Source organism: Bos taurus, chromosome 15 (assembly GCF_002263795.3).
Source record: "Bos taurus isolate L1 Dominette 01449 registration number 42190680 breed Hereford chromosome 15, ARS-UCD2.0, whole genome shotgun sequence".
Taxonomy (NCBI): Eukaryota; Metazoa; Chordata; class Mammalia; order Artiodactyla; family Bovidae; genus Bos; species Bos taurus.
In genome coordinates, this window is record NC_037342.1 from 79,175,087 (window position 1) to 79,190,623 (window position 15,537).

General features: G+C 37.2%; 1 protein-coding gene and 1 pseudogene across 1 annotated transcript; both read left to right on the forward strand.

The window, feature by feature from the left end:
- Window positions 1–6,614: 6,614 nt before the first annotated feature.
- Window positions 6,615–7,556, forward strand: OR8K64 (olfactory receptor family 8 subfamily K member 64). Its single transcript, NM_001390452.1, has one exon. It carries the CDS (start codon window positions 6,615–6,617, stop codon window positions 7,554–7,556), a length of 942 nt encoding a protein of 313 aa, NP_001377381.1.
- On the forward strand, window positions 12,915–13,818 carry OR8K45P (olfactory receptor family 8 subfamily K member 45, pseudogene; annotated as a pseudogene).

Below are 15,537 nucleotides of genomic sequence, written 5' to 3' on the forward strand. Positions count from 1 at the left end.
ACTCTTTGTGACCCATGAACTACAGCACATCAAGCTTCTCTGTCCTTCACTATCTCTTGGAGTTTTTTCAAGTTCATGTCCATTGAGTCAGTGATGCCATCCAACCATCTCATCCTCTGTCACCCTCTTCTCCTCCTGTCCTTAAAATTTCCCAGCATTAAGATCTTTTCCAATGAGTCAGCTCTTTGTATCAGGTGGCCAAAGTATTGGAGCTTCAACTTCAACATCAGTCCTTTTAATGAATATTCAGAATTAAGTTCCTTTGTCTTTAGTCTTCCCATATATTTAGTGACTTGCCTATAATTGCTGCTTTTGGTTCAGCCTAGCGTATAAACAGCATCAGAAATTGTATTAGTTTTTTGGCCTCCAAAATCACTACATATGGTGACTGCAGCCATGAAATTAAAAGACACTTACTCCTTGGAAGGAAAGTTATGACCAACCTAGACACCATATTAAAAAGCAGAGACATTACTTTGCCAACAAACGTCCGTCTAGTCAAGGCTATTGTTTTTCCAGTGCTCATGTATGGATGTGAGAGTTGGACTGTGAAGAAAGCTGAGCACCGAAGAATTGATGCTTTTGAACTGTGGTGTTGGAGAAGACTCTTGAGAGTCCCTTGGACTGCAAGGAGATCCAACCAGTCCATTCTGAAGGAGATCAGCCCTGGGATTTCTTTGGAAGGAATGATGCTAAAGCTGAAACTCCAGTACTTTGGCCACCTCATACGAAGAGTTGACTCATTGGAAAAGACTCTGATGCTGGGAGGGATTGGGGACAGGAGGAGAATGGGACAACAGAGGATGAGATGGCTGGATGGCATCACTGACTCGATGGATGTGAGTCTGAGTGAACTCCAGGAGTTGGTAATGGATAGGGAGGCCTGGCGTGCTGCGATTCATGGGTTGCAAAGAGTCGGACATGACTTAGTGACTGAACTGAACTGAGTATATGAACATTTGTGTGATCAGTTGCTCAGTTGTGTCTGAGTCTTTATGACCCCATAGACTAGCCCACCAGCCTCCTCTATCCATGAAATTCTCCAGGAAAGAATACTGCAATGAGTTGCCGTTTCCTACTCCATGGGATCTTTCCAACCCAGGAATCGAACCCAGTTCTCTTCTGTCTGGTGCATTGGCAGGCAGATTCTTTACCACTAGGCCATCTGCAGAGCCCATATAAGCAATTAAGCTTACTCATTTCTTGTATCTTAATTAGGCTAGTTATGACTCCCATCTACATGTACAATTACTAAATAAAATATATATGGTTTAGTCTTGTTAATCTTATGTCAATCTAATTATTAATCCAGACAAGAGCCACTGTGGAAAGAAGACGTCTTTCTTCCACTTGAGCTATTGATTTATTTATTTATTTTTGTGTGGTCATCAAAGCCCAGAAACAGCAGAAATGTTCATCCATTTGAGGTCAAAAGAACCTAGAAGAGTAGGGGAAAACTTTCATCACCAAAAATGCAATCACTTTTAAGTGAAAGTTCATAGTAGAAAAGTGGAAAGAACACACAAGTCTTTCAATAAGTGAATATTTAAACAAATTATCATCAATATCATGGAATATTACTCAACAACGTAGGGAATAGATGATCTATACACACAAAAGTGCCAAAGAATCTCAAGAGATTTATGTTGAAAGAAAATTCCAATCCCTACTTTTTATATGAAAAAATGTAGAAATAGAAAAGCTTAGTGATGGCCAAGGGTTGGGAATGGTAGAAAAGAGGTGTGGTTATAAAAGACAGGCACAGGGAGTATGTGATGACACAGGTGCTTATTGGAATGGGGTTACAGACTGGAATAACTAAAATGGTAATTTATGCAGTGAAGAAAAAGAAAAAAAAAGCAGAAGTTGTAAACAGCCATGTGATAGAAACTCACGATGAAATAAGAAGTGCTGCGGTGTGCTTAGTCGCTCAGTCATGTCCAATTCTTTGCAACCCCATGAATTGTCGACAAGCAGGTTCCTCTGTCCATGGGATTCTCCAGGCAAGAATACTGGAGTGGGTTGCCATTTCCTTCTCCAGAAATAAGAAGTAACAGTAAGTAAGTAATTTCTGTCTCAGAGAGATAATTAAAAACAATCACATGGGCAACAAAGCAAGGGGGTGACATCTCATATCAGCATAACATTATTTTAATTTCCTAAATATATTAAATACTATAATAAAACAATGTTGAAAATTTCTCCAAAGTCACACATTTGAGGAGAACCTGTAGAAATACTGACTCTTAGTGGACATGCCCTATCGATGCAAGATTTAATCAAGAGTCTTGTGTGCTACAAAAGGAAAGTTAACCAAGAGTTAACAAATATATAAATGTATGTATATATATGCAAAGAAAGAAGGGGGGTGGGAGGAAGGAATTCAGGAAGTAAGAAAGAAAAGAAAAATGTCCCAGTCAATTAAAAGACAGTCTCTAGACTTGTTGTTTTGCTCTCAGTACTCTAGGGATAATCAACAAATTGCTTGGCATCTCCTCAGGGAGAATCTCAAAAAGTGAAAGAAATTCATAAATTCTTCTCACTTAGCCATGTCAGAAATACAGGTGAGGGTCATGAGAGATGCTTCATTACAGGTAAAATAACAGGATATTTCATGTTTTGCCCCATTTTCAATATCAACAGTGTTTCAGTGACATATTCAAAGTTCCAGTTTAGCTCAGTGGCAAAGCCCAAGCAAAATGAGACCGCTTTTGATACCATTTTCTTTGTTTTCCACTACTCCATAATTCCTGAACAGGAATAGGACCTCTCTTCTTGTCTCTTCATATTAATTTGTTGAATGTTACTCCATAGGATGACAGAAAAATGCTGAAAAGCACATTTGAAACATCACCATGATATTTATTTTATATAAACAACAATATCTCTAATGGAGGGCAAAGTAGAGAGCAAATGACACATAACAAAAGAGACGTGAATTTTTAGAAATTGGGAAAATTCAAAAGCTGGAGGTAAAAAACTCCTTTAAAAACTCCTTCTGAATTCTTATTTAGTGCTCCACATGCTTTTGTGTGACCTCCCCTCAACATCATTTAACATTTAATGATTATTTAAATAAATGTAAAAGTCTAATTCTTTCCAGATCACTTGATGAGGCAAAATGGAATTCTCACCTCACACTGAGATGTAGAAAACATTATTTGCATATTAAGAGACTTCTAAGTAGCCAGTTTTATGATAATGGTACAATGATCAACATATTCTTTGATGTCAAGTGAGATCTGACGGAAAATATATAATTATCTCATGAGGTACAGCTTTAAAAAAATAACAATTGATAGTCAACAAAGATGTTAAATTCTGAGAAAACTATTTGGTTCTTGTAGAATGCTAAAACATGAGAGAAAAACAAAAAAAATTCTATCTTTTCTTATATTTACAGGAAAATTGAAATTTGCTGTTTGTATTTTCTCACTTTCATAATTGCAAAGCAAAGCAAAGAAACAAAGACAAGTTTCATACTACTTCTTATTAAATATATTGAAGATATTTCTCTAAACATATTCTCTAGTGATGCACATTTCAATATTTCTGATATAAGAAAAGTGTATGCATCAAGGCAAGACTGGTGATTAGGAGGTCATAAAATTGTAAGCAGTATTTTTAGTGAATTAAATCAGATTTCATGTAATCATTTTCACATGTAATGTTATAAAATTGTGCTTTTATTCCTTTTCTTATAGAGATCCTTTAGCTATTACTGTCACTGTAATTTTTATTGTAATCTGTATCATTTCTATTTCTTTAAAGAAACATTCAGGCTCACAATATTTTAAATTTAATAATTATCTACCTTAAACTGCCATCCACTTCTTACACTGGTATATTCTTGATATGTATATTATTAAGGTCTTTCAGATATATTTTTATTTGATTATATAAAAATAACTATGTTTTGTATTATAGTTGAAGGAATTTCTTTGGCTTGAGATGTAAAATTTAAAATAATATGCAAGGATCCATGTATAGCCATTCTATAGTGTATTTCATCCCATCATTCTCGAACATTATTACTTAACATAGGAATTTTGAACTTTTTTTTTATCATACTGTGGCCCGTTGTGCTCAGTTGCTAAGTTCCAGGTGACTGCGACCCCATGGACTATAGCCTGCCAGGCTTCTCTGTCCATGGGATTTTCCATGGCAAGAATACTGGAATGTGTTGCCATTTCCTTTCCATGGGATCTTTCTGATCCGGGGATTGAACTCATGTCTCCTGCATTGGCAGGCAAATTCTGTAATCCTGAGTCACCAGGGAAGTCCCCTTTTAAAGTTTCAGTTCAGTCGCTCAGTCGTGTCCGACTCTTTGCAACCCCATGAACCGCAACACGCCAGGCCTCCCTGTCCATCACCAACTCCCAGAATTCACCCAGACTCACATCCATCGAGTCAGTGATGCCATCCAGCCATCTCATCCTCTGTCATCCCATTCTCCTCCTGCCCCCAATCCCTCCCAGCATCAGAGTCTTTCCAATGAGTCAACTCTTCGCATAAGGTGGCCAAAGTACTAGAGTTTCAGCTTTAGCATCATTCCTTCCAAAGAAATCCCAGGGCTGATCTCCTTCAGAATGGACTGGTTGGATCTCCTTGCAGTCCAAGGGACTCTCAAGAGTCTTCTCCAACACCACAGTTCAAAAGCATCAATTCTTCGGTGCTCAGCTTTCTTCACAGTCCAACTCTCACATCCATACATGAGCACCTGAAAAACCATAGCCTTCACTAGACGGACCTTTGTTTGGCAAAGTAATGTCTCTGCTTTTGAATATGCTATCTAGGTTGGTCATAACTTTCCTTCCAAGGAGTAAGCGTTTAGCATCACTTTATTCAAAGCAAGTTATTATGATATTCAAGATATGAAAATGATGCTAATTACTTCTCTTTCTTCCAATTTGCTCAAATTCCCTCATATTACCCTGGGTTCTTGCATAATAAAGTACATTTATATTCTTACAAGTTATAGAAGTCCATTATAGTGAAAATGCCCCTTGGGTCAGATTAATATTTTAAGGAAATATAGATCAAAATAAAATTTTATTTACATTTTGCTAAGATAACTAAGAAATTTAGAAGATAAAAAAATTCAAGCACTCTGATGGCCCAAAATTATTTCTGCAGAAGGGGCAAGGCTTGGAGTAAATTGCATGTATTCCATTGTACATTATATAATCCTCACCTGTTAATCATATTGCCTTGACAAAGAAGGTATGTCACAGTGCAGATGAATTTACATACATAAAGATCTCTTTGAGCTAAGCTGTTGACTTCATTTTGTATATTTTATATATATACATATACATTTATGTACTTGATTTCCAGGTAACATAAAGAATTTAATTATTTAATCCTCTTTCCCACCTGACAATCCTGTAACCATATTGGCTTTGTGTATGAAAATAAACTTCCAGATAAGTTGAATTATTTGCCCAAACTAGCCCTTTTTATATACCATAAAGAAATTTAGAACAGAGATTCTAGGTATCTATCATCTATCTATTTTTCTATCTACGTATTATATGTCTTATATATTTCTTCACAGAAATACAGATAAATCTCATTGCAATCTGCTACAGTTTTCTTATTTATATAGCTGTCTAATATGTCTGAAGTGTGTTAACTGTTTCAGCCTATATCAACTGTGCAAAGAACTCTGTCTTGGAGTAGCAAGTTCTACACATTTTCTGAATTCTGATTTTAAAATTTTATTATGGATAGTATTTAATAGCATCATAATTTATTATATAATTGGCATATGTATTGTCATATTATTAAATTTAATTTATACGTGTCACTATATAATTGCAATTATATAAATGACTAGACAGAAATTATAGAAAGTTTACAAGAACAGCACGATAATAGTTTATATATGTAGCCCTCAAATTTATGTCTTAACTTTTTTCTTGTCATATCTATGTCTGTATCTATTGTATTTCTTGTCTGTATCTATACATCTATGTATGTACATATGTATCTGTCTATTTATCTATCATCTATCTATAACATCCTGGTTTTTCAACTTTAGTACTATTGAGATTTTAGACAGATATGGTGCTTTATAGGATGTTTAGCGACATCACTGACCTCTAACCATCATATGCCAATAGCTTCCACATTCCAGTTGTAACAATTAACATGTCTTCTCAATTATGACAAATGTCCTTTGGTTAGTAAAATAATTTCCAGTTGAGAAACAGCAACTATCTCTGTCTCTATCACTATTTATATATTTTATTATACTTAGGAAAATTAAAGTGTTAGTTGCTCAGTCATGTTTGACTCTTTGCAACCCCATGGACTGTAGCCTGCCAGGCTCCTCTGTCCTTGGGATTCTCTGGGCCAGAATACTGGAGTGAGTTGCTATTCCCTTCTCCAGGGGATTTTCCCGATTCAGGGATTGAACCCAGATCTCCTGAACTGCAGGCAGATTCTTTACTATCTGAGCCACGAGATGAGTTTATTTCAAATATCCTAAATTGGAAAGTTTAATCTGTTTATACCAGCTTTGCATAGTGAAACTCTTCCAGATAATGATACATAGAACCTATTGACTATGTTGATGTTTCTACCCAGAACAGGTTCTTTAATAAACCTGAATGGAAACACACAATGGAACAGTGCTAAATGAATTCATCCTTATGGGAATTACCAACTGCCCTGAGCTGCAGGCTCCATTGTTTGGGCTCTTCCTCATCATCTATGTGATCTCAGTGGTGGGCAACTTAGGTATGATCATCCTCACCAAGATGGACTCCAAGCTTCAGACATTCATGTACTTCTTTCTTAGACACCTTGCTTTTACAGATCTTGGTTATTCAACAACTGTGGGACCCAAAATGTTGGTAAATTTTATTGAGGATCAAAATATAATCTCCTATTACTTTTGTGCTATGCAGCTAGCTTTCTTTCTTGTATTTATTGTTAGTGAAATTTTTATTCTGTCAGCAATGTCTTATGACCGCTATGTGGCCATCTGTAACCCTCTTCTCTACCCAGTCATCATGTCACAAAGAGTGTGCTGGGTGCTGGTAGCGATCCCCTGTGTCTACAGCACATTTGTGTCTCTTCTCGTCACCGTAAAATTATTTAATTTATCTTTCTGTGGCTACAGAGTCATCAGTCATTTCTACTGTGATAGTCTTCCTTTGTTATCTTTGCTCTGCTCAAATACACATGAAGTAGAAATGATTATTCTGATTTTAGCTGGGTTTGATTTGATTTTGTCTCTTCTGATAGTTCTTGTGTCGTACCTTCTCATTCTTGTATCCATTCTCAGGATGAGCTCTGCTGAAGGCAGGCACAAGGCTTTCTCTACCTGTGGATCCCACTTGACTGTGATCATAGTGTTCTATGGGACTTTACTATTTATGTATGTGCAACCAGAGTCCAGCCATTCCTTTGACACTGATAAAGTGGCTTCCATATTTTATACTCTCATTATCCCTATGTTGAATCCATTAATCTATAGCTTGAGGAATAAAGATGTAAAATGTGCACTACATAGGGTGTGGAAAAAATCATGCAACCTTTTTTATTAACATGCAATACTGGTTATGGACTGGTTATGGACTCTAAATTTTGTTCTATGTGCCTCCAAATTAAGTAGTGAGTATAAATATGTTCAACAATTATTTATATATTATATTATATATACTAGGCACTTCCAATTGCTGCAAAGAGATTAATGAAAAAAATAGTGAAAAAATTTGCCTTGAGCATAAAAGACCAATTTTGTATATAAACTAAGTAAATGTTAGGAGAATGTGTTAGGTAGATATAGACAAAGAAATGACTGTCCAGGTTCCTGAATGTTTTCTCATCTTTTAGAATAAAATTATGGCATGTTGTGTGTGTCTGTGAATTCTTTATTTTCTTTTGATTTTGCCTTCATACTTTTCCACAGTATGTTTAATCTGTGTATTTGAAGCCATCAATCACATTTATTTTCTCAAATACCCTTATTCTTTAACACTGAGATCCCACATTTTTTTTATCATCAATTCCTCTAATTCCTTATAAGAATCTATTTACCTATTAACTGAAACTATGTTGCAATTCAGCAATTCATAAGTCTGACTGAAGCCTGATTTTGTCTCAATTCATACATTTTGTTGAAATCAGAGGACATTTAAATGAAGATAAAATTTGGGATCCCTCAGTAGCTCCCAGATTGGTACTTCTTATTCTCTCAAGTGGTAATTCTTTCTCATAACTGGTAGTTTCATTGAAGGGATAGTAAAATAATTTTGTCTTTTTGAATAAAAATATTTATCCATGTTTAAAAGTAATGTTCTACTTTTTGTATTCTTGAGTAAGAGAAACACTGATGAATTAATTGTGTTGGTTCTCTTTCCTTGGGTTGATGTTTCCAATTTTTATCAACACTGTTTATGCAGTAAGTTTTAATTGACTTTCAGTATTTAACTGCACAATTCATTATTCTACTTGTGGAAAGCAAAGGGAAACAATATCATTGTTGGCACTATGCCATAATTCTAAGGCCTAATACATGGCAGGGAGGCAATTATCTTGCTTTTTATAAGTGATTTCTACATTTTCCCATGTGCTACCTTTTACTCTACTTAATAATCCTGCAACTTTACTGAGGCTATTAGTCTACAATATATGCTTTGTTTAGTATCTTGCAATAAAATTATTTGTTTATCCCATGAAGCGTTAATAAAACATCTTCACTGGAATACAATTTTTAAACAACATGACACAAAACAACCAAGATCTCCTTTAATATGAGTATGGATAAAAAAAGATGGTATATCCAAAAAATGGATGATAGCCTTTTAAAAACATGTGCTGACATTATTGGGAGTACAGAGACAAAAATAAACAAATTAACAAATAATGCTGACCCAAACCTTATAAAGATGTATTCAAAATGAAAAAAAAAATTAGGTTTAAAATGCTAAACCATAAAACATTCAGATAAAGCAATAAGGGAAAATCTATATCCAAGACCAAGGGCTAGTTAAAAGTTTGTATGACATCAAAACATAATCTAGATAATACAATCAAAAAATAATCAGAAGACCTAGTCATTTCTCAAAATAAGGCATACAGATGGTCAAAAGACACATGAAAATATGTTCAGAGTTGCTGATTATTAGAAAAATGCAAATCAAAACTTCAATGAGATATTACCTCACATCAGCTAGAATGGCTATCCTCAAAATATCCACAAACAATAAATGTTGGAAGGGTGTGAAGAGAAAGGAACCCTCCTAAAATATTGGTGGGAATATAAATTCATACAGAAACTATGGAGGACAGTATGGAGGTTACATAAAAGATAAAAATAGAGCTACCATATGACCCTGGAGTCCCACTCCTAGGCATATATATGGATAAAAATATGATTTAAAATATATACACAGCAAAATGTCATTGCAGCACTGTTTAAAGTAGTCAAGACATGGAAGCAACATAAATGTCCAAAAACAGTGGGGTAAATAAAAAAGATATAGCACATATATACAATGGAATACTACTCAGTCATTAAAAAGATCAAATAAAGCCATTTGCAAGAACATGAATGGGCTTAGGGATTGTTCACTTCAGTTCAGTCACTCAGTCATGTCCAACTCTTTGTGATCCCATGGACTGAAGCACACCAGGCTTCCCTGTCCATCACCAACTCCTGGAGCTTACTCAAACTCATGTCCATCAAGTCAATGATGTCATCCAACCATCTCATTTTCTGTCATCTCCTTCTCCTCCTGCCTTCAATCTTTCCCAGCATCACAGTCTTTTCCAGTGAGTCAGTTCTTCGCATCAGGTGGCCAAAATATTGAAGTTTTAGCTTCAGCATCAGTCCTTCAAATGAATATTCACGATTGATTTCCTTTAGGATTGGCTGGTTTGATCTCCTTGCAGTCCAAGGGACTTTCAAGAGTCTTTCTCAACACCACAGTTCAAAAGCATCAATTTTTCAGTGCTCAGGTTTCTTTATAGTCCAACTCTCACATCCATACATGACTACTGGAAAAACCATAGCTATAACTAGATGTACACCGTTGGCAAAGTAATGTTGCTTGCTTTTTAATATGCTGTCTAAGTTAGTTATAGCTTTTCTTCCAAGAAGCAAGCATCTTTTAATTTCTTGGCTGCAGTCATCATCTGCAGTGATTTTGGAGCCCAAGAAAATAGTCTCTCACTGTTTCCATTGCTTCTCCATCTATTTGCCATGAGTGATGGGACCGGATGCCATGATCTTAGTTTTCTGAATGCTGAGTTTTAAGTAAGCTTTTTCACTCTCCTCTTTCATTTTCATCATGAGTCTCTTTAATTCCTCTAAACTTTCTGCCATAAGGGTGGTGTCATCTCCATATCTGAGGTTATCAATATGTGTCCTGGCAGTCTTGATTCCAGCTTGTACTTCTTTCAGCCCAGCATTTGGCATGATGTACCCTGCATATAAGTTAAATTAGCAGGGTGATATACTCCTTTCCCAATTTGGAACCAGTCTGTTGTTCCATGTCCAGTTCTAATTGTTACTTCTTGACCTGCATCCAGATTTCTCACGAGGCAGGTCAGGTGGTCTGGTATGCCCATCTTGATAATTTTCCACAGTTTGTTCTGATCTACCCAGTCAAAGGCTTTGGTGAATCAATAAAGCAGAAGTAGATGTTTTTCTGGGAATTCTCTTGCTTTTTTATGATCTAACAGATGTTGACAATTTGATCTCTGGTTCCTTTGCTTTTGCTAAACCTGGCTTGAACATCTGGAAATTCATGGTTCACATACTGTTGAAGCCTGGCTTGAAGGATTTTGAGCATTACTTTGCTACCTTGTGAAATGAGTGCAATTGTGTGGTAATTTGAACATTCTTTGGCATTACCTTTCTTTGGGATTGGAATGAAAATTGACCTTTTCCAGTCCTGTGGCCACTACTGAGTTTTCCAAATTTGCTGACTTATTGAGTTCAGCACTTTCACAGCATCATCTTTTAGGATTTGAAATAGCTCAACTGGAATTTCATCATCTCCACTAGCTTTGATCATAGTGAGGCTTCCTGAGGTCCACTTGACTTCACATTCCAGGATTTCTGGCTCTATGTGAGTGATCACACCATTGTGGCTATCTGGATCATGAAGATCTTTTTTGTATAGTTTTTCTGTGTATTTTTGCTACCTCTTCTTAATATCTTCTGCTTCTGTTAGGTCCATACTATTTTAGTCCTTCATTGTGCCCATCTTTGCATGAAATGTTCTCTTGGTATCTCTCTGATCCAAAGTGAAAGTGAAAGTTGCTCAGTTGTGTCCATCTCTTTGCGACCCCATGGACTATCCAGACCATGAAATTCTCCAGGCCACAATACTGGAATGGGTAGCCTTTCCCTACTCCAAGGGATCTTCCCAATCCAGGGATGGAAACCTGCATTGCAGGTGGGTTCTTTACCAGCTGAGTCACAACAGAAGCCCACGAATACTGGAGTGGGTGGAGTGGGTAGCCTATCACTTTTCCAGTGGATCTTGCCGACCCAGGAATTGAACCAGAGTCTCCTGCATTGCAGACCAATTCTTTACCAACTGAACTATCAGGGAAGCCCCAATAAATGTACAATTCTTTCCAGATCCCTTGATGAGGCAAAATCGGGGTTTCCAACACAGATTGAGATGTGGAAATAATTAATTGGATATTAACAGATTTTAAAGTACAAAGTAATTGGATAGTAACAGATTTTTAAGCTTTATAGTTTTATTATTATTTAATTTCACAATACAACCTGTTACATAATTGGCATATGTATTAAGTCATATTCAGTTCAGTTCAGTTGCTCAGTCGTGTCTGACTCTTTGCGACTCCATTAATTGCAGCACGCCAGGCCTCCCTGTCCATCATCATCTCCCGGAGTTCACTCAAACTCACATCCATTGAGTCAGTGATGCCATCCAGCCATCTCATCCTCTGTCGTTCCCTTGTCCTCCTGCCCGCAATCCCTCCCAGCATTAGAGTCTTTTCCAGTGAGTCAACTCTTCACATGAGGTGGCCAAAGTACTGGAGTTTCAGCTTAACATCATTTTTTCAAAGAACACCCAGAGCTGATCTCCTCCAGAATGGACTGGTTGGACTTCCTTGCAGTCCAAGGGACTCTCAAGAGTCTTCTCCAATACCACAGTTCAAAAGCATCAATTCTTCGGTGCTCAGCTTTCTTCACAGTCCAACTCTCGCATCCATACATAGCCACTAGAAAAACCATAGCCTTGGCTAGATAGACCTAATTAGCAAACGCCATTTATACATGTCCCTATGTGATTGCAGTTATGTAAATGACTAATAGAAGGCTTAGAAGAATAGCACAAAAATAGTTATACATGTAACCCAAAATTTTTGTTTTAGCTTTCTTCCTTTGCATATCAAAGTTTATGTATCTGTATCTATATATTTATCTAGCTCTATCTATTCAACTATGTATGTATCTATTTATCTAACTAACCATACTGGTTTTTAAATCTTATAACTCTTCAGATATTGGGCTGATAAAGGGTATTATAAGATGTTGAGAATCATAATTGACCTCTAACCATTGCTGGCAAGTAGCACCCAACTCCTAGTTGTGACAACCAACATGACTCCTAGACATTGACAAATGTTCTTCAGTTAGTAAAATAATGTTCAGTTGAGAACTAATAAACATTTCTGACTCTTTATCTATCTGTGTATACATTATTATATGAAGAATGTGGGTTTATTTTTAAATATCCTATTTTGAGACATTAAGATGCATTTTATTTAGACTAGCTTTGCATTTAAAAATCTTTCAGGTAATAATACATGAGATCTTCTTGCTATGCTCATATCTCTATCCAGAATAAGTTTGTGATAAACATGAATGGACAAATACAGTATAACGGTGTTGAGTGAATTCATCCTTATGGGAATCAGACTGACCCAAGCTGTAGGCTCCATTGTTCTTGGTTCTTCCTCATCATCTACGTGATCTCAGTGGTGGGCAACTTGGGCATGATCATCCTTACCAAGCCAGACTTCAGGCTACAAACCCCATGTACTTTTTTCCCTGGACACCTGGCTTTTACTGAACTTGGTTGCTCTACAGCTATAGGACCTCAAATGCTAGGAAATTTTGTTTTGGATCAATATACAGTCTCTTATTATTCTTGTGCTATACAGCTAGCTTTCTTTCTTGTGTTCATTATTAGTGAACATTTTATTCTGTCAGCAATGTCCTATGACCACCATGTGGTACATGTAACCCCCTGCTCTACCCAGCTATCATGTCACCAAGGGTATGTCGGGTGTTGGACAATCCCGTACCTCTATTGTGCATTTGTGTCTCCTGTCATCACTGTAAAGACATTTAGTTTACCATTCTGTGGTTATAATGTCATCAGACATTTCTACTGTGACAGTTTCCCTTTGCTATCTTTGCTCTGCTCAAATACACATGAAGTAGGAATAATTATTCAAATTATAGCTGGTTTTGATTTGATTTCATCCCTTCTGATAGTTCTTATATCTTACCTTCTTATTCTTCCATCCACTCTCAGGATAAGCTCTTCTGAAGGCAGGCACAAGGCTTTTTCTACCTGTGAGTCTCACCTGGTGGTGGTCACAGTGTTCCATGGGGCTTTAATATTCATGTACATGCAGCCAGAGTCTAACAATTCATTTGACACAGATAAAATGGCATCTATGGTTTATACTCTCGTTCAGTTCAGTCGCTCAGTCGTGTCCGACTCTTTGCGACCCCATGAATTGCAGCATGCCAGGCTTCTGTCAATAACCTCAGATATGCAGATGACACCACCCTTATGGCAGAAAGTGAAGAGGAACTAAAAAGTCTCTTGGTGAAAGTGAAAATGGAGAGTGAAAAATTTGGCCTAAAGCTCAACATTCAGAAAACAAAGATCATGGCATCCAGTCCCATCACTTCATGGGAAATAGATGGGGAAACAGTGGACAGGGAGGCCTGGTGTGCTGTGATTCATGTGGTCACAAAGACTCAAACACGACTGAGCGACTGAACTGAACTGAACTGAGGCTTCCCTGTTGATCACCGACTCCTGGAGTTCACTCAAACTCATGTCCATCGAGTTGGTGATGCCATCCAGCCATCTCATCCTCTGTCATCCCCTTCTCCTCCTGCCCCCAATCCCTCCCAGCATCAGAGTCTTTTCCAATGAGTCAACTCTTCGCATGAGGTGGCCAAAGTACTGGAGTTTCAGCTTTAGCATCATTCCTTCCAAAGAACACCCAGGGCTGATCTCCTTTAGAATGGACTGATTGGATCTCCTTGCAGTGCAAGGCACTCTCAAGAGTCTTCTCCAACACCACAGTTCAAAAGCATCAATTCTGTGGCGCTAAGCTTTCTTCACAGTCCAACTCTCACATCCATACATGACCACTGGAAAAACCATAGCCTTGACTAGACGGAACCTTGTTGTCAAAGTAATGTCTCTGCTTTTCAATATGCCATCTAGGTTGGTCATAACTTTCCTTCCAAGGAGTAAGCGTCTTTTAATTTCATGGCTGCAGTCACCACACTCTCATTATCCTTATGCTAAATCCCTTGATCTACAGTTTGAGGAAAAAAGATGCAAAACATGCCCTACAAAGTACATAGAAAAGACTGCTCAATTTTCTCTCTTAAGGCTTCCATACTATATGAATCCTATAATTTAGGTGATGGGCTTCAAACTGTTATCTGTGTGTCTCTAGAAGGAATAAAACATATGGAAATGTTCAACACATATTTAGAAAATGCCTTCTAAAGTGAAAGTGAAGTCGCTCAGTCGTGTCTGACTCTTTGTGACCCCGTGGACTGTAGCCCAGCAGGCTCCTCCGTCCATGGGATTCTCCAGGCAAGAATACTGGAGTGCATTGCCATTTCCTTCTCCAGGGGATCTTCCCCACCCAGGGATCGAACCCAGGTCTCCCGCATTGTGGGCAGATGCTTTAACCTCTGAGCCACAGTGCTAGTCATATTTCTATGTGCTATACATACATTAGCACCCAAAAGGGGAAAATATCTGCCTTTCCTGAGGGGAAGTGATGAATTACATATATAATTAAGTAAATAGCCCCATGCCTTAGAATGAGTTAGGACACTGTAAGGGCAAGTAAAGAGAGTCGAGTGAGGAAGAATGGTGTATATAAAAGGATTCAAATGATTATTGTTATTCCCAACTATTAGAATAAATTTCCTAGTGTCTACATGTGTTTGTACATATACATGTGGTTTTATGTAAGTGCATACTTCTGCTTCTTTATTCACTATACTTTTCTAAGGCATGTATTAAAATTAAACTTATGGTGGTTTCTAGGAGGCTCAGTGTAATACAATGATTTGAATTCATCAGTCATCTCAATTGATACAGATGCTCCCTTATCAAGTGGAAGATTTTAGGATCCTGCTCTGTTCTCATCAGGGAAGTTGCTTTTATATATGAGCCCTAGAAAGCCTTTAGACTCAGAACACTTAGCAGTTCAATAACTCACAACATCTTATTTATCTAAGTCACACCATTTCTCTGTATATTCAAT

Bases quoted from the DNA above. Each gene is read 5' to 3' on its own strand.
- OR8K64 (NM_001390452.1), top strand. From the start codon at position 6,615: ATGGAAACACACAATGGAACAGTGCTAAATGAATTCATCCTTATGGGA.